The 20,298-nt window shown below is 38.7% G+C and overlaps 1 protein-coding gene across 1 annotated transcript in view; it reads left to right on the forward strand.

Annotated features, from left to right (window-relative positions):
• bma (SCY1-like protein bma) overlaps positions 1-20,298 on the forward strand; it is a 431,463-nt gene that overhangs the window by 407,559 nt on the left and 3,606 nt on the right. The window contains exon 15 of the mRNA XM_089099020.1: positions 1,121-1,252. Within this exon, the coding sequence (XP_088955146.1) occupies positions 1,121-1,252 (132 nt within the window). The remainder of the gene's footprint in view (positions 1-1,120; positions 1,253-20,298) is intronic.

Here is a 20,298-nt window from a genome sequence, read left to right on the forward strand (position 1 = left end):
AATTAGGGTTAAAGGTCTCAAATAGCGGCTCTCTAGAAGAAGACATACTTAAACGAAAACAGACATTTTCAATTGTTAATCTTATGTTCATTTGTATGGTTTTGTACGCGTTTCGACAATTCATCCCCAGCCCCCTCTAATGGTCTTATATAAGCTATATAAAAACAGTACTTGTGCATCATAACTAAACCAGCGCTATAGACTGTACAAGGAAACCAGACATGAAACCCGTCTGCAGGCTATTTGCAAAAGATACATGGATTGCAAAGCGTGGTTTCTCTTTGAGTTTACAATATTTAAACGGTTGTTTTTTGGGGTTTAGGGGGGGAGGTACATAGGCTAGGTTAGGTTACGTATTTAATATATACAAGGCTTTACCCCCCCCCCCCCCTAATTTGCAAATATATAGCCCAAATTTGTTTATAAACTATTATATTTTCATCTTGTTTTATTTTATTTCATTAGCATTAACCAAACTTGACTTCTTTCGTGTATAGCGCTGGTTTAGTTATAATGCACAAGTACAAAAAAAAACTAATCAAAAAACTGATGGAATTCTTACTTTATAAAATGCAGCAAGTATCAATTAATCATATTTCCTTGTTTTTCACTTTTATCTGTTTTGATTGAGCTTCTATCAATTATTATGTTTCTTGCATAGCCTAGGGCTACATGAGCCCATTAGAGGGAGACTGGGGATGAATAGTTAAAATGCGAACAAAACGAACAAAACTAAAAAAAATAGACATAAAATTAGCAATCTAAAAATGTTTCTCTCTTTGTTCTATCCTGTCTCCTCCTAAAGAGCCGCTACCCTAGACCTTTACCGTAGATAGTAATTCATTAATCATGGCTTCAATGCGACCGTTTCTTATTCTTTTACCTATAAGAGAATTCTAAATACACTATTTTTTATTGTCGCCTAATATCTTACCAAATTCACCCCAAACGTAGTCATTACTTTCAAATAGTTTTAATGTTACTCCGTTTCTTCACAATCATCCACTTCTTCATAGTTTTTATGCTGAAACTTTGCCCTCAATCATTTATGCACTTTTACTTTATGTATTTTACCATCATTTAAACCAGTTGCATTGTAATAAACAGCACTTACGTTTAGCAGAGTAACAACATACCGAATCCTGCTTCAAGTGTTGGGTCTGCGCTAAATCTTGGTTCGCGCCGGCCTTCAATGTGCCCTCCGACGTCTGGCTCCGCTTCTAGTCTTTTGCAACAAATAGGATCTGGTATGGTAAGTCATTTATCTAAAACGAACTAATAACTTGAGCACGTATCTTGAACGACGAACGAGGACTAGCGGAAACTCAAAAGACTAAAAAGTCACGATATTATGATGACAAATAATAGAGGGCATATCTAACTAAACTATTAGCTTTCTTCGACAAAACGTATTTTTTGAAACAAAGGCAACACCTGTCAGTAAAACCGAAAGTAGGGAAACTTAAAATTAGAAGAAAAAACAATTAAGCTAACACAGTGACAATGTTGAAGAATTTACAGAATTGATATAAACAAATTTTCATGTGTTTTTAAAGTTATTTGTACCCCCCCTGAGTGTCCAGAAACTCTTGGATGCTCATTTGGATTGAAAGTGAGAATTCTAGTGCCCCTTTAAAGAGCTAAAAGTGATTGGAGGGCAACCAGCCTTCCTCAAGCACCCATTTCTGGTACCCTCTCTCCGTTACCTCAATGGTATTGTATCAAGCCTAAGAGATAGCTATTTTGTTCAGGAACGTTGAAAGGTTTAATATGCATTTTGTCTTGGTTTTTCGGTCAACTGGTAACTTTTAGGGATCGTTCACTAGGTCAAGATTCATATAGTTTCTCAACGGTATGCCCTAAAAATGGTACACGTCAAAAGACGCTATGTGCACTAGAGCTTTCAAATTATCTGCAATTTCTCAGGAATAATTTGGGGAAATGAGTTCAAACCTTTAGGACGTTTTAGGGGGGACAAATGAAACCCGAATTCTGACATGGGGAAGAGGAAAAACTTAGATCGAAAGACATTTTAGTGTATCCAGGTCATCGAAATAGCCTGTCTGCAAAATCTCAGGAAAAGCTAGGGAGATAGAGTTAAAACTTTCAGTTACTAATGGGAAAAGGAAGAGGGGGATGGGGCAAGGGACTTGAAATCTTGAATTAGAGAAGGAGGAAGGGACCGAACAATCTTTGTATCCGAACAGTTAAAACGTTTTTGCGCTATAAACTTATAATCAATGCACCGTTAAGTAGCGGGGTAAATCAGAAGAGTATTGAGAAGGTGGGGGGGGGGTCAATTGGACTTTAAATTGCGATTTGGAGAAAAGAGAGGAACTAATTCAAAAAACAATGCATTTATCAATTCTTAATTGCGTCAAAAAGACACAATTCAGTTTATCAAAATATCCAAGCTGCAATATATCAGGCCCGGGAGTGAAGTTGAATCTTTCAGGTGGTGTTGGAGAGGGAAAGTGAGAAAGGCAGTGGGACTTCGCATTTTGTTCTGAGAAGAGAGGCAAATATATTTTGTATACGCGAAACCTAAAAGTTTTGTACTGTATGCTGCTATGAGAGTTAAACCTAACTCAATTAAACCTACCCAAAAATTTACTCACGGTTAAGTAACAAGTTAAATAAAAAAAACACTATGTTTTGCTAGGTTATCAAACTAGCGTATCTACAATATCTTGGGACGCTTGGAGCAAGTTGAAACTCTCAAATTTTTCAGGGAGGTGGACATTGCGATCTCAAATTTTTACTTGGGGGAGAAGGAAGTAAAGGGCTAAAGATATTTTGTCTCAAATCCGTCTAAAACTTTCGGTACTAAAAGTCCCAGCAAAACCAGAATCGATCCACGGTGAAATAGTAATATAGATAAAATATAATATATATATATATATATATATATATATATATATATATATATATATATATATATATATATATATATATATATATATATATATATATATATATATATATATATATATATATATATATATATATATATATATAATATATATATATATATATATATATATATATATATATATATATATATATATATATATATATATATATATACCGGCCCGGTAGCGAAGCCGGGCCCCGGCACTCAGCACGCGGCAAGCTTCAATATATGAATTCTCATTGTTACTTGTCTTCTAGCCACAAACGTGAGCCTCTTCTTGATCTCATGACGTCACCGCAGGTTCATTACAACCACCCTGGGAAAAATAAAAACCCTTCCTTGAAGTCCTAACCTATTTAAATCGTTTTTGTGGCCAGTCATGCTCGCTTTCTCGTTGTCGCTTGTAATTGTCGCTGCCACCTATCTTCTAATCGCATATTTCTTTGTTCTCGCTGTGGCATATCTTTTAGCAACATATTTCTTCGCATGTATTGTAACCGCATATTTCTTTGATCTTCAGTTTCGTTTTGACTTGTTTGAATTCTTGCTGCTGATTATCTCTGAAACGGATATTTCTTTGTTTTTTTAAGTTTTTTTTTTGACTCGTTGTAATTTTGACTGACGCAAATATTCTGACTGTATCTTCATTTTCGTTTTACCTCAACCTCTCAGATTGGTCCTTACTTAAGAATATTAAAAGTAATTCATTACCTTTCAGTGAATGTTTATCTCTAAGCTTTGCTACCCATCAAAACCAAATATAGAGTATTGAAATATTGACTATTTTTTTCTGCGTTCACAAAAGTATCCTGTTCATAAAAATATACCGTTTCATGAAATGTAATTACACAGATAAAAAAAATATTGTTTAACTAAAAGTAAGGAGCAACTGTAAAAATTAAAACGAATGGAAATTATTTCGTATATAATAGGAACTGCCTTCTCCTCAATTCCTTTCTCATAGGCTAGACTTTTTTTAGTGCTTTGAAAAACCTTCTTTTTCCGATTCAATGGCCCTTGTGTTGCAGTTAATTTTCTCAAAGAATTAAGATTTTGAAAGTCAAACTTCAGAGTAAAGAGCAAAGACTTAAAGAACAGACTGCCCCGTCATATAAAAGATAATTTCTGTTAATTTTAGGTTTCAAAGCCACTACTTACTTTTTTTTTCTTTAATTCAATTTCTGATTGTTTTCCAAAGCATGCCCTGGCCTAACTATAATATAATATGGGGCACCGGCCCCTTACACCCCTGGTATATTGCTGCCAATATGTATATATCAAGAATTGTAAATTGGATAATAGCGCTCTACTTTTTCATTATTTCTGCTTAAGAATTAAAACATTGGATTGAAATTTTTTAATTTTGGTCAAAATTTGAATATACTATAGTAGAAAGGCCTTATTGACTCGTGATACCCACCCCTGCTGCCACCTACAACTTTTTTTACATAATTTATTCAAGGATTATCGATCGAGTCTAATGGGGGTCAAGGTCAATCGATCTGTTGTTGTTTGGCCACGTGTAATGACATGAGGGTGATTTACATAATCGGCGGGGGAATTATTGATTCATGAAAGGGGAATTAAGAAACAAACATGGCTTCTTTGTTGTTTGGCTAACCTAGCCTGAGAAATTGATTTACATAATCGCTAGGGGAATGTATTGATTCACGAAGGGGAAATTAAGAAACAAACATGGCTTCTTTGTTGTTTGGCTAGCCTAACCTGAGAAATTGATTTACATAATGGCTAGGGGAATGTGTTGATTCACGAAAGGGGAATTAAACAAAAAACATGGCTTCATTGTTGTTTGCCCAACCTAACCTGAGAAATTGATTTACATAATCGGCGGGGAAATTATTGATTCACGAAGGGGAATTAAGAAACAAACATGGCTTCTTTGATCTTTAGGCGAACCTAACCTGAGAACTCGATTTACATAATCGGCGGGGGAATTATTGACTCACGAAGGGGGAATTAAGAAACAAACATGGCTTCCTTGATCTTTCGGCCTGAGGGATTTATTCGTTGTTGTTGTTGTTTTGGACAAGTGCATGCGAGGGATGAATGTCAAGGTGTCCAGGAATAGGAAACCGGAAGTACATGCATCCTTCTCAGCCAATCAGCGAGTCGGATACATCCTCCTTCTCAGCCAATCAGAACTTTCTCACTTTTATGGATGTTTTCTTGGATGGTTATGGGTGTTGGTCAATTTATTTGATGTTTTTCATGGATGTCAACAACAATTTATGTCTGTTTTATGGTTTTTGTCAGTGAGAATTTGAAAAACAGGAACTTTCTCACATTTATGGATGTTAACAGCAATTTATGTCTGTTTTATGGTTTTTGTCAGTGAGAATGGAAAAACAGGAACTTTCTCACTTTAATGGATGTCAACAGCAATTTATGTCTGTTTTATGGTTTTTGTCAGTGAGAATGGAAAAACTTAACCTGGGAAATTGATTTACATAATCTGCGGGGGAATTATTGATTCACGAAAGGGGAATTAAGAAACATTATGGTTTCTTTGATCTTTAGGCTAACCTAACCTGAGAAATTGATTTACATAATCGGCGGGGAATTATTGATTCACGAAAGGGAAACTAAGAAACATTATGGCTTCTTTAATCTTAGGTCTGAGGGATAAACGCTCTTTAGGTCAGAGAGAAAAATTAATATTCTATTTTTAAATAGGGCTTCATTGATCTTTAGTGTCAGAAATTAGAAATGACATCACTTGTTATCTTAGAATTATGCGGGAGTCTAAAAAGATAGAAATTCTATTTTTAAATACGGCTTCACTGAGCTTTAAGTCGGAGAGATAAATTGATATTCTAACGAAACCTTAATAGTGTAGCTAGGAACATTTATGAGATGAAGAGATTAACGTAGGAAAGGGTTTCCTAGAAATTTGAAATGTGACAGCGCAGGGATGCCAAAAACAAAAGGAACACGCTGAGATTACGTTTAGGGATTATTTGAGTGAAACTGTTTTAGATATTTTAGGGAATTATTTCGGCGAAACAGTTAGAGACATTCTAAAAGATGATTTTTGAAGAGATTTTAGAAGAGGATTTGAGGGTGAAACTCTGTGGTCGTCATAATACACAAGTTCCATTTGAACAGTGTCGTGAGGTCCTCTACCCCAACCCCAAAGGGTTCAGATCCCCCAACCCCAACCCCAAAGGAAGCCCCTGGTCCTCAAAGGTCCCCCAAGCTCCCAAAGGACCACCCAGCCCTCAAGGGTCCCCTCCAGACCCTCAAAGGCCCTCCCCGGGCACCGTCTTTCGTTGATGTGTGTTGTCTGAAACCTATGATTTGGGGTGTATGGGTTAATATTTTTGACTTTTCTGAGTTGGATTTCTTAGTCTTTCATAGGTATGTGTTGTCTGAAACCTATGATTTGGGATGGGTGGTTTGCTATTTTTGACTTTTCTGAGCTGGATTTCTTAGCCTTTCATAGGTGTGTGTTGTCAGAAAATTATGATGTGGGATGTGTATATTGCTATTTGGACTTTTATTAGCTAGGATTCTTAGTCTCTCATAGGTGTTTGTTGTCTGAAACTTCTAGTTTGGGATGAGTAGTTTGATATTTCAGACTTTTATGAGCTAGGGTTTCCTAGTATTTCATAGGTGAATGTTGTCAGAAACTTATGATTTGGGATATGTAAATTACTATTTCGGGCTTTTCTGAGCTAGATTTCTTAGTCCCTCATAGGTGTTTGTTGTCTGGAACCTATAGTTTGGGATGAGTAGTTTGCTATTTTTGACTCTTCTGAACTAGGTTTCTTAGCCTTTCATAGGTGTGTGTTGTCAGAAACTTATGATTTGGGATATGTAAATTACTATTTTTGACTTTTCTGAGCTAGATTTCTTAGCCTTTCATAGGTGTTTGTTGTCTGAAACCTATAGTTTTGGATGAGTAGTTTGCTTTTGGACTTTTCAGAGCTGGATTTCTTAGCCTTTCGTAGGTATGTGTTGACTGAAACTTATGATTTGGGATATGTAAATTACTATTTCGGGCTTTTCTAAGCTAGATTTCATAGTCTTTCGTTGGTGTGTGTTGTCTGAAACCTATGATTTGAGATTTGTAGTTTGCTTTTTGGACTTTTCAGAGCTAGGATTCTTAGTCCCTCATAGGTGTTTGTTGTCTGAAACCTATAGTTTGGGATGAATAGTTTGCTATTTCAGGCTTTTCTGAGCTAAGTTTTCTTAGTATTTCGTAGGTGTGTGTTGTCTGAAACTTATGATTTGAGGTGTGTAATTGGTTATTTCAGTCCTTTCTGAGCTAAGGTTTCTTAGTATTTCGTAGGTGATTGTTGGCTGAAACTTATGATTTGGGATATGTAAATTAATATTTCGGGCTTTTCTAAGCTAGATTTCTTAGTCTTTCGTTGGTGTGTGTTGACTGAAACTTATGATTTGGGATATGTAAATTACTAATTCGGGCTTTTCTAAGCTAGGTTTCTTAGTCTTTCGTTGGTGTGTGTTGACTGAAACCTATGATTTGGGATGAGTGGTTTGCTATTTTTGTCTTTTCTGAGCTAGATTTCTTAGCCGTTCATAGGTGTGTGTTGTCTGAAACTTATGATTTGGGATTTGTAGTTTGCTTTTGGACTTTTATTAGCTAGGATTCATAGTCCCTCATAGGTGTTTGCTGTCTGAAACCTATAGTTTGGGATAAGTAGTTTGCTATTTCAGGCTTTTCTGAGCTAAGGTTTCTTAGTATTTCGTAGGTGTGTGTTGTCTGAAACTTATGATTTGAGGTGTGTAATTTGCTATTTCAGGCTTCTCTGAGCTAAGGTATCATAGTATTTCGTAGGTGAATGTTTTCTGAAACTTATAATTCGGGATATGTAAATTACTATTTCGGGCTTTTCTAAGCTAGATTTCTTAGTATTTCGTTGGTGTGTGTTGTCTGAAACCAATGATGTGGGAAGGTCGGAGTGCTATTTTTGACTTTTCTGAGATTGATTTCTTAGCCTCTCATAGGTATGTGTTGTCTGAAACCTAAGATTTGGGATGGTTCATTTGATATTTTTCACTTTTCTGAGCTCGGTTTCTTGGCCTTTCATAGGTGTGTGCTGTCAGAAAATTATGATTTGCGATTTGCAAATCGCAAATCGCACCCTAAAGAGAATATCGTTGTTCACCATGTGCTTTTGCACTGGATGGTGAACAATGGTTTCAAGATCACCAAAATACATAGGGTCCTGCAATTCAATCAAAAACCTTACTTAAAGACGTTTATTGACACCTTTGTCGATAAACGCTCTCGGGCAAACAGTAAAGGAGAGAAGGAAATGTACAGGCTAATTCTAAATTCAGCCTTTGGAAAAATGTGTGAAAGCGTACGCAACAGATATCGGTGCGACGTCGTGACTGACCCTCAAGACTGTGCACGAATTATTGCAGACCCCAATTTTACATCGTTCACGAGCAAAGAGACAATTATGGTTCTTCTAAATAGGAAAAAGAGAAATGTGGTACTGAACAAGAATATAGAAGGAGGTAGTTCAGTACTTGAAATTTCCAAAAAGCTCATGTTGTCGTTTTTTTACAATGTGTGCAAGGTAAAATGGCCAAGGGAGGTTGAGGTTCAAGTTTACTATGGGGATAATATGGGGAAAATCGGGAACACATCAGTTCGCGGATGGATTTCACTAACTGGAATCCGTCCCTCTACCCCGAGTTGGTGAAACGTCAGGCCCCCAATCAACTATTCATGTTAAAATCAGAGACGGGGAGTGATTTGATATCCAATGGGGTGTTCACGGGTCCTAAAGTACATTGCGTTGAAACCCATAATAGGGATGTAAGGCAGGCGTGTAAAGGGGTGCCTACACATTTTGTAAAGAACAATTTCAACATGAGTGTGTATAGAACCTGTGTAGAGAGTAGCCTAGTGCCGAGAGCACAAGTGCTTGCAATTCGCTTTCTACAGTATAAAAATTATACTGTTAGAGTGGAAAAGAATGCAATGCCATGTATATCCGACAAAGTCTTTGTCCTCGAGAAAGGTGTAAATGTACTCCCCCATGGCCACTATAAAATTTCAGACCGGGTTGAATGTGTAGACTATCGCAAATAACTTGGTCTGGATAAATTGACCTAACCTAACCAAACCTAAACCTCACCATGAATTAACCCAACCTAACCCAACCTGTAGCAGCAGCAGTGACGACGACCATTGTATACAGTTCCGCCCTCCGCACGGCCCTGGGGGGTGGGGGGTCCCGCCCACGGCCGGCCTTCGGCCCGGATAGAACAGAAAGCCCAGGCATTGCAGCTTGCACGGAAGGTCCCGTAGCTAGACTGGGGCTTGAAGGGTGCGCATTTTCGGCTTGTAATAGGACCACAAAAGGCCCCGCAGCATAACTGGGGTTCGAAGGGGCAGCATCTTTTCCGTGTAGGGCGGGGATAGTCACAGTCTCGCCTTGCACATGGAGTGCAGATGGACCTGGTAAAGCATGATGGGGGATATATGGGACGTCGACGTCCGTTTCTCGTATAGATGTAGTGGCGCCGGCGATGAATCTGGCTTGTACAGCGGGGTTCACCATATTATGAGAAGCTGCCCATTCTCTTTTCAGTTTTTTACCTGGCTGCATAGGGGATGGCACGGATGGGGCTTATATAGTCAGCGTTGGTCTTAAAGACCCAGGCATTGCAGCTTGCATGGAAGGCCCCGTAGCTAGACTCGGGCTTGATGGGTGCGCATTTTTGGATTGTAATAGGACCACAGAAGGCCCCGCAGCATAACTGGGGTTTGAGGGGGCAGCATCTTGTCCGTGTAGGGCGGGGAGAGTCACATTCTCGGCTTGCTCATGGAGTGCAGATGGACCTGTATCCCTCCTGCTTTGTTTTGGGGTCGTGGAAGGGCCAGCATACTTAATAATTGATGGTTTCACAGGGGTTGCCTCACCCTCTCTCGCTCTCTTTGATGGAGGGGGGCATTCTTCAAAGTTGTCCTTAAAAAGAAGAAAAAATTCAGTATGGAAAAATGTTTCCCTTTTTTTGCAGAAGAAAAATTAGTATCCCCCACACCTAACCATAATTTTGTCTAGAAAGCATTAATCACAAAGAAGCCCCTCCACCTTTTCAATAAAGCAAAAAGTAAAAATTTGCGAGAAATATGGTAGGCTTAGTAATCAAAGTTTTTACTACACAACTTGTGAAAAATAAAAACCTTGACAAACAGTAGTCTGTAGCCTTAGGATAGAAATCAATGTTTCTATTTTTACCATTTAGAAAAAAATTTAAATGTTCCAGTCTATAGGCTTTAAATTAGAAAAAAGATCATTAACACATAGCTTATAGGCCTAAAATTTGCGATCATAGGTAAAAATGCTGTTCAATTTACGCATAATATAGTCTTCATGCAACTCCTAAAGACTTTTCTTTCTAGCCTTGTGTATCAAAATTAAAACACCATAGTTTTGACACCCCCTCCTGGAAATATAAAGAAACTTTATCGAAAGAAAGCTAGAAAAAATTAAAAATATGCCTAGAGACGCAACGCATATATTTACACATTATTCCTCTATGGTCAAGGGTTTATATAATTTAAAAGAGCCTGTGCTTCAGTAAATCTTCTCATTGTAGCTATGTATCTTTTTCTTAAACCCCCCCCCCCCCCAATATAAACATTGAGTACTCAAAATGGAAAACGAATAATTTAGATAGTTCCGTAGGCTACAAACCCATAGCATAATTTTCAATGTGTTATAAGCTCAAGAAACAGGGGGTATTTATATATAAACTTGTTAATACAGTTCCAGTCTATAGGCTTTAAATCTCGTTAACACATAGCTTATAGGTCTAAAATTTGTGATCATAGGTTAAAAATGCTATTCAATTTACACTTAATATAGTCTTCATGCAACTCCTAAAGACTTGTATTTCTAGCCTTGTGTATCAAAGTTTAAAAAAAACATAGTTTTCACGCCCCCCCCCCCCCTCCTGTGAATATAAAAGAAACTTTGTCGAAAGAAAGCTAGAAAAAAAGGAATAATGGCTCTCGTTTTCCTGCGAGACATTTCAAGATGCATCTAAAAAAATATGCACTCTAAAGGGTTGTTAGCACCCTTTCCCCCCCCCCTTTTTTTGCATAATGTCCTAAAAATATTTGCTAGACCTTAATTTTGGAAATGAATCGTTTCCCTCTTACATAGAACATAGAATTTCGCAAGCTTAATCAACAGCAATCTCTTTCCGCGTGAAACAGTTTTTAATTTGACTAGAAAAACTATCCTTTTCAGCGGAAGCTTTCGCTATCCAAATTCTTGTATATTTAGCAAAGCCGGATGTAGTTTAAAGGGTTTAATAATTACACTTGTTTAAATCTTTGCGGGAAATCTGTAAGTCAAGCCATAGTGGCTTAATAGATAAGGGTTGACAGAAAGTTGACTATCACCTTTAGATAAGAATAAATTTCTAATGAAAGAATTAAAGTCGTAAACAGGGGGAGAAGGGAGGATGGGGTTTACATGGTAAAAAAAGTGTATTTTACGCTTTCTATTGATTATCAACATTATAGAGTGAAGTTTGGATTGTGGGGGGAGGGGGTATACCCTGAATTGGAATCTAATGGAGTGGGTCTACGTACAATGATTTTATTTTGAAATAAACTAAGAAAATTTACTAAACTGAACTCACTTTATAGATCGATACAGCCAGAGTTTCCAAATCGATAATATCAGATGCTTGTTCCATTGTGTCTTAAAACTTTATGATAGTTTAACCACAACGCATGTCCGTTATATACAAAATCTCAAGGGCAAATTGTGATGTAATGGGAAACCTTACATAACTTCCCTGATTGACTTAGAAAGATACACGTGATCCTGCTCCCGTTTCGTGGATCAATAATTCACCGTCAGATTATGTAATCAAATTTTCATAAATCCAGTTTCCCTCGAGTCGATCAATACATTGTATCGTCAATGCGCATGTGAAAACTTAGCCCCGGAGTCATTACACCTAGAAACAACAAATAAATCGACCTTGAAAAAGGGGGCATTGACCCCATTAGACTCGATCAATAATCCTTGAATAAATTATATACTGTACCGAACTCTCGATAGCTCCCTACTACTTGATGCCATTTGCAAAAAAATCTGTTTTTTTCTTTGATAGTTTGGATACACTTACGCTATTTTGATTTGGTTAAATTTTAAGAGCAAAAGTAGCCCCGAAAGTTTGAACATAATACCCTCAGTCGTTCTTGGGATACTTCTGAGATGCCTTGGGAATTAGCAATATCACAGTGCATTTTGATTTAATCTTAAGGCAACATTTAGTTTTTAAACATAATGGGCAAATGGGAGGTTGGGCATGGGAGGGTGGAAGTGAAAGGGGGATTAGTTGCCCTCCAATCACTTTCGACTATTAAAAAGGGCATCAGCCCTTTCTATTTTCAATTGAATAAGCCCTTTTCAAAAATCCCACGACAACTCCTTTGATACGAGGTGCCCTGGTCTAAACAACAACAACAACAACAAATAATACATTATACCCACATCGATCTTTACTATAAAAATGTCATGCCTTCCAATCACTTTCGACTATTAAAAAGGGCACTAGGCCTTTCGATTTCCAATCGAATGAACCCTTTTGGAAACGACAACACTTTCTATAAGTACCTTATATGTCCCCAGGGCATAAATCACAACCCTTACCCTAAGGTCTGTTAGGGTGTCATCCTCTAAGACCAAATTTCCAGAACTTTCAACTGCGTTAAACAAAATGGCTATCTCAAAATTTTGATTGGATATGTTTGGGGAAATGGTGGGCGTGAGGGGGGTGGTAGTTGCTCTCCAATCACTTTCAACTATTAAAAATGGCCCTGGTCCTTTCAATTTCAAATCAAATGAGCCCTTTTGAAGTTATAACGACAAAACTTTCAATAAAAATCTTATATGCCCCCAGGGTATAACTTACAACCCTTGCCCTGAGTACTGGGGGGGGGGGGTGTCATTATCAAATACCTAATTTCCAGAACTTTCTACTACGTTGAACAAAATGGCTATCTGAAAATTTTTATTTGATGTGTTTGGAGGAATGGTGGACGTGAGAGGGGGGTTAGTTACTCTCCAATCACTTTTGACTATTTCGAAGGGTAATAGCCCTCTCAACTTGGAATTGAATGAGCCCCTTTGGAAGTGTTACGACAACTCTATCTACAAAAGCCTTACATGCCCCCAAGGCAGAACTTACAACCTTTGCCCTTGGGGTTCTAGTGGGGTTTTTCATCCTTACATACATAATTTCCAGGAGTTTCAACTACGTTGAACAAAATGGCTATCTCTATACTTTGATTAAATGTTTTTGGGGTAATGGTGGCCGTAAGAGAGGGGTTAATTACTCGCCACTCACTTTCGACTATTAAAAAGGGCAATTTCAATTTTCAATCAATTTAGCCCTTTTTGAAATTTCTATAACAACTTTCTATATAAACTTTATTTGCCCCCAGGGCATAACTTACAACCCTTGCACTGAGGGCTCTGAGGGGGCTATCATCCCAAAAGACCTAATTTTAAAAACTTTCAACTACGTTGAACAAAATGGATATCTCAAAATTTTGATTGGATGTGTTTGGGAAAATGGTGGGCGTGAGAGATGCTTTAGTCGCTCTCCAATCACTTTCAACTATTAAAAAAGGCACTAACCCTTTCAATTTCCAATTGAATGAGCCCTTTTGAAGTTTCTACGCTTTCAATAAAAACCTTATATGCCCCCAGGACATAACTTACAACCCTTGCCCTGAGGGTTGTGGGGGGGGAAGGGGTTGTCATCTTTAAGGAACTAATTTCCAAAACTTTCAACTACGTTGAATAAAATAGCTACGTCTAAAATATTGATTGGATTTGTTTGGAGAAAAGATGGGCGTGAGAGGGGGGTTAGTTGCCTTCAAATCACTTTCAGCTATTAAAAAGGGCACTAGCCCTTTGAATTTACAATTGAACGAACCCTTTTTCAAGTTTTTATGACAAAAATTTCAATAAAAACCTTATATGCCCCCAGGGCATAACTTATAACTCTTGCCCTGAAGACTGTGGGGGAAGTGTCCTACTCAAAGGTATAATTTCCTGAACTTAGAACTGCATGGAATAAAATGGCTATTTCAAAATCTTTATTGGATATGTTTGGGGAAATGGTGGGCGTGGAAGGGGTGTTAGTTGCTTTCCAATCACTTTCAACTATTAAAAAGTGCACTAGCCATTTCAATTTCCAATCGAATGAACCCTTTTTGAAGTTTCTACGACAACGCGTTATTGAAAACCCTTATATGCCCCCTGGGCATAATTTACAACCCGTGCCCTGAGGGCTGTGGGGGGGGGGTTGTCATCCTCAAAGACCTAATTTCTAGAACTTAAAACTATGTTGAATAAAATGGCTATCTCAAAGTTTTGATTAGATGTGTTTGGGGAAAAGGTGGGCGTGACAGGCGGGTTAGTTCCCCTCAAATCACTTTTGACTATTAAAAAGGGAACTAGCCCTTTGAATTTCCAATCGAATAAGCCTTTTTTAAAGTTTCTACGACAACATCTTCTATAAAAAACCTTATATGCCGTCAGGGCATAACTTGCAACCCTTGTCCTAAGGAATGGGGGGGACTGTCCTCAAAAACATAATTTCTATCTGGAAATCAACTACGCTGAACAAAATGGCTATCTCAAAATTTTGATCGGATGTGTTTTGGGAAACGGTGGGCGTGGAAGGGATGTTAGTCAACTTCCAATCACTTTTGAATATTAAAAAGGACACAGGCCACTCCAATTTCCAATTGAATGAGCCCTTTTCAAAGTTTCTACGACAACTTCTTCGATCCGAGGTGCCCTGCTTTAAAGGTTAAAATTAATAAATAATACATTGTGCCAACATCGTTCTTATATGCCCCTAGGGCATAACTTAAATCCCTTGCCCTGAGGACTGTGGGGGAGTGTCCTGTCCTCCTCTTTACTTAGTCCCATTGCTTGTCTCGTTCTCGAGTGTCCTCGTTCTTTACTTAGGCAGCGCGATCGCGCTGCCTATGATTTATAAAACAACTTTCTATATAAACCTTATATGCCCCCAGAGCATAACTTACAACCTTTGCACTGAGGACTCTGAGGGGGCTATCATCCTACAACACGTAATTTCCGGAGCGTTCAACTGCGTTGAACAAAATGGATATCTCGAAATTTTGATTGGATGCGTTTTGGAAAATAGCGGGCGTGAGAGGGGCGTTACTCGCTATCCAATCACTTTCAACTATTAAAAAAGGCACTAGCCCTTTCAATTTCCAATTGAATGAGCCCTTTTGAAGTTTCTACGACAACGCTTTCAATAAAACTTTATATGCCCCCAGGGCATTACTTACAACCCTTGCCCTGAGGGCTGTGGGGGGAGGGTTGTCATCCTTAAAGACCTAATTTCTGAAACTTTCAACTACGTTGAATAAAATGGCTATCTAAAAATTTTGATTGGATGTATTTGGGGAAAAGGAGTGCGTGAGAGGGGGGTTAGTTGTCCTCAAATCACTTTCGACTATTAAAAAGGGTACTAGCCCTTGGAATTTCAAATCGAATTAGCCCTTTTTCAAGTTTCTACGACAAAGATTTCAATAAAAACCTTATATTCCCCCACGTCATAACTTATAACCCTTGCCCTGAAGACTGTGGGGGGAGAGTCCTGCTCAAAGGTATAATTTCCTTTACTTGAAACTGCGTAGAACAAAATGGCTATCTAAAACTTTTGATTGGATATGTTTAGGGAAATGGTGGGCGTGGAAGGCGTGTTAGTTGCCTTCCAATCACTTTCTACTATTAAAAAGGGCACTAGTCATTTTAATTTCCAATCGAATGAGCCATTTTTGAAGGTTCTACGACGCATTCTATAAGAACCTTATATGCCCCCAGGGCATAACTTACAACCCTTGCCCTGAGGGCTGTGGGGGAGTGTCCTCCTCAAAAACATTATTTATATCTAAAAATCCACAACACTGAACAAAATGGCTATCTAAAAATTTTGATTGGATGTGTTTAGGGAAAAGGTGGGCGAGAGAGGGGGGCTAGTTGCCCTCAAATCACTTTTAACTATTAAAAAGGGCACTAGACCTTTGAATTTCCAATAGAAGGAGCCCTTTTTCAAGTTTCTACGACAAAGATTTCAATAAAAACTTATATGCCCCTAGGGCATAACTTATAACCCTTGCCCAGAAGACTGTGGGGGAAGTGTCCTGCTCAAAGGTATAATTTCCTGAACTTTAAACTGCGTGTAACAAAATGGCTATCTCCAAATTTTGATTGGATATGTTTCGGGAAATGGTGGGCGTGGAGGGGGTGCTAGTTGCTTTCCAATCACTTTCGACTATTAAAAAGGACACTAGCCATATCAATTTTTAATCGAATGAGCCCTTTTTATAGTTTCTACGACAACGCGTTATATAAAAACTTTATATGCCCCCAGGGCATAACTTACAGCCCTTGTCCTGAGGGCTGTGAGGGGGTTGTCATCCTCAAAGACTTAATTTGCAGAACTTAAAACTACGTTGAACAAAATGGCTATCTCAAAATTTATATTGGATGTGTTTGGGGGAATGATGGGTGTGGGGAGGGGGGTTAGTTGTCCTCCAATCACTTTCGACTATTGAAAAGGGCACTAGCTCTTTGAATTTCCAGTCGAATGAGCATTTTTTGAAGTTTCTACGAGAACGCCTTCTATAAAAACCTTATATGCCCCCAGTGCATAACTTAAAACCCTTGCCCTGAGGGTTTGGGGGGATTTTCCCCCTGAAAAACATATTTTCTATCTGGAAATCAACTACGCTCAATAAAATGGCTATCTAAAAATTTTGATTGGATGTGTTTGGGGAAATGATGGGTGGGGGGGAGTTAGTTGTCCTCCAATCACTTTCGACTATTAAAAAGGGTTCTAGCCCTCTGAATTTCCTATCGAATGAGCCTTTTTTGAAGTTTCTACGGCAATGCCTTCTATAAAAACCTTATATGCCCCCAGGGTATAGTATGAATCCATTACCCTAAGGGTTGTGGGGGAGTGTCCTCCTCAAAAATATATTTTCCATCTGGAAATCAACTACGCTGAACAAAATGGCTATCTCAAAATTTTGACAGGGTGTGTTTGGGTGAATGATGGGCGTGGCGGGGGCTAGTTACCCTCCAATCACTTTTGACTATTAAAAAGGGAGCTAGCCACTCCAATTTGCAATCAAATGAGCCCTTTTCGAAGTTTCTATGACAACTCCTTCGATACGAAGTCCCCGGGTATGGAGAAAAAACATTGTGCCCACATCATTCTTTACTTAGGCAGCGCTAGCGCGCTGCTTATGAAATGTCATGCCTTCCAATCACTTTCGACTAAAAAGGGCACTAGGCCTTTTGATTTCCAATCGACTGAGCCCTTTTGGAAACGACAACGCTTTCTATAAACACCTTATATGCCCCCAGGGAATAAATTACAACCCTTACCCTAAGGGCTGTTAGGGTGGTTGTCATCCTCTAAGACCTACTTTCCAAAACTATCAACTACGTTAAACAAAATGGCTATCTCAAAATTTTGATTGGATGTATTTGGGGAACTGGTGGGCGTGACAGGAGCGTTAGTCACTCTCCAATCACTTTCAACTATTAAAAATGGCACTAGCCCTTTCAATTTGCAATCGAATGAGCCCTTTTGAAGTTTCTACGACAACATTTTCAATAAAAACCTTATATGCCCCCAGGGCATAACTTACAACCCTTGCCCTGAGTGCTGAGGGGTGTCATCCTCAAAGATCTAACTTCCAGAACTTTCTACTACTTTGAACAAAATGGCTATCTGAAAATTTTGATTGGATGTGTTTGGAGGAATGGTGGGCATTAGAGGGAGGGGGGGTAGTTACCCTCCAATAACTTTGTCTCTAAACTTTAATTGAATGTTTTCGGGCAAATGATGGGTGTGAGAGGGGAGTTAATTACTCTCCACTCACTTTCGACTATTAAAAAGGGCAATTTCAATTTCCAATCAAATGAGCCCTTTTTGAAATTTCTAAAACAACTGTCATTATATAAACCTTATAAGCCCCCAGGGCATAACTTCCAACCCTTGTACTGAGGGTTCAGAGGGGGTTATCATCCTAAAAAACCTAATTTCCAGAACTTTCTACTACGTTGAACAAAATGCATAGCTCAAAATTTTGATTGAATGTGTTTGGGAAAATGGTGGGCGTGAGAGGGGTGTTGGTCGCTATCCAATCACTTTCAACTATCAAAAAAGGCACTAGCCCTTTCAATTTCCAATTGAATGAGCCCTTTTGAAGTTTCAATGACAACACTTTCAATAAAAACCTTACATGCCCCCAGGGTATAACTTACAACCCTTGCCCAGAGGGCTGTGGTGGGGAGGGGCTGTCATCTTTAAAGACCTATATTCCATAACTTTCAACTACGTTGAATAAAATGGTTTCTAAAAATTTTGATTGGATTTGTTTGAGGAAAGCTGGGCGTGAGATGGGGGTTAGTTGCCCTCAAATCACTTTTAACTATTAAAAAGGGCACTAGCCCTTTGAATTTCCAATTGAATGAGCCCTTTTTCAAGTTTCTACGACAAAGCTCTCAATAAAAACCTTATATGCCCCCAGGGCATAACTTATAGGCCTTGCCCTAAAGACTCTGGGGGGAGTGTCCTGCTCAAAGGTATAATTTCTTGAACTTTGAACTGCGTGGAACAAAATGGCTATCTCAAAATTTTCATTGGATGCGTTTTCGGAAATAGTGGGCGTGGAAGGGGTGTTAGTTGCTTTCCAATCACTTTTGACTATTAAAAAGGGCACTACCCATTTCAATTTCCAATCAAATGAGCCCTTTTTGAAGTTTCTACGACAACACGTTCTATAAAAACCTTAGATGCCCCAGGGCCTAACTTACAACCCTTGCCCTGAGGGCTGTAGGGGGAGGGGGGGGGTTGTCATCCACAAAGACCTCATTTCCAGAACTTAAAACTACGTTGAATAAAATGGCTATCTAAAAATTTTGATTGGATGTGTTTGGGGAAAAGGCGGGCATGAGAGGGGGGTTAGTTGCCTCCAGTCACTTTAGACTATCAAAAAGAGCACTAGCCCTTTGAATTTCCAATCGAATGAGCCTTTTTTGAAGTTTCTACGACAACGCCTTCTATAAAAACCTTATATACCCCCAGGGCAGAGCTTAAAACCCTTGCCCTGAGGGCTATGGGGGAGTGTCTTTCTCAAAAACATAATTTCTATCTGGAAATCAACTACGCTGAACAAAATGGCTATCTCAAAATTTATATGTTTCGGGAAATGGTGGGCGTGGAAGTCGCCTTCCAATCACTTTCGACTATTAAAAAGGGCACAAGCCACTCCAATTTTCAATTGAATGAGCCCTTTTCGAAGTTTCTACTACAACTTCTTCGATACGAAGTGCCCTGCTCTAAAGAAAAAAAAATAATAAATAATACATTGTGCCAACATCATTCTTATATGCCCCATGGGCATAACTGAAAACCCTTTACCTGAGGGTTGTGGGGGAGTGTCCTCCTCAAAAATATATTTTCTATCTGGAAATCATTTACGCTGAACAAGATGGCTATCTCAAAACTTTGATTGAATGTGTTTGGGGGAATGATAGGTGTGTGGGGGGGGGGCTAGTTACCCTCCAATCCCTTTCGACTATTGAAAAGGGCACTAGCCACTTCAATTTCCAATCGAATGAGCCCTTTTCGAAGTTTCTACGACAACTCCTTCGATACGAAGTGCCCTGGTCAAGTTTCTACGACAAAGATTTCAATAAACTTTATGTGCGCCCAGGGCATAACTTATAACCCTTACCCTGAAGACTCTGGGGAGAGTGTCCTGCTCAAAGGTATAATTTCCTGAACTTTGAACAATGTGGAACAAAATGGCTTTCTCAAAATTTTTATTGGATGTGTTTGGGGAAATGGTGGGCGTGGAAGGGGTGTTAGTTGCCGTCCAATCACTTTCGACTATTTAAAAGGGCACTAGCCATTTCAATTTCCAATCGAATGAGCCCTTTTTGAAGTTTCTACGACAACACGTTCTATAAAAGCCTTATGTGCCCCCAGGGCATAACTTGCAACCCTAGTCTTGATGGTTGTGGGGGGTTGTCATCCTCCAATACCTAATTTACAGAACTTAAAACTACGTTGAAATCAATGGCTATCTGAAAATTTTGATTAGAGATGTTTAGGGGAAAGGTTGACATGAGAGGGGGGCTAGTTGCCATCCATTCACTTTCGACAGTTAAAAATGGCACTAGCCCTTTGAATTTCCAATCAAATGAGCCTTTTTTGAAGTTTCTACGACAACGCCTTCTATAAAAACCATATATGCCCCCAGGATATAACTTACAACCTTTGCCATG

This window comes from Artemia sp. Qi Xiang Cuo, chromosome 13, assembly GCF_049724085.1.
Source record: "Artemia sp. Qi Xiang Cuo chromosome 13, ASM4972408v1, whole genome shotgun sequence".
Classification (NCBI taxonomy): domain Eukaryota; kingdom Metazoa; phylum Arthropoda; class Branchiopoda; order Anostraca; family Artemiidae; genus Artemia; species Artemia sp. Qi Xiang Cuo.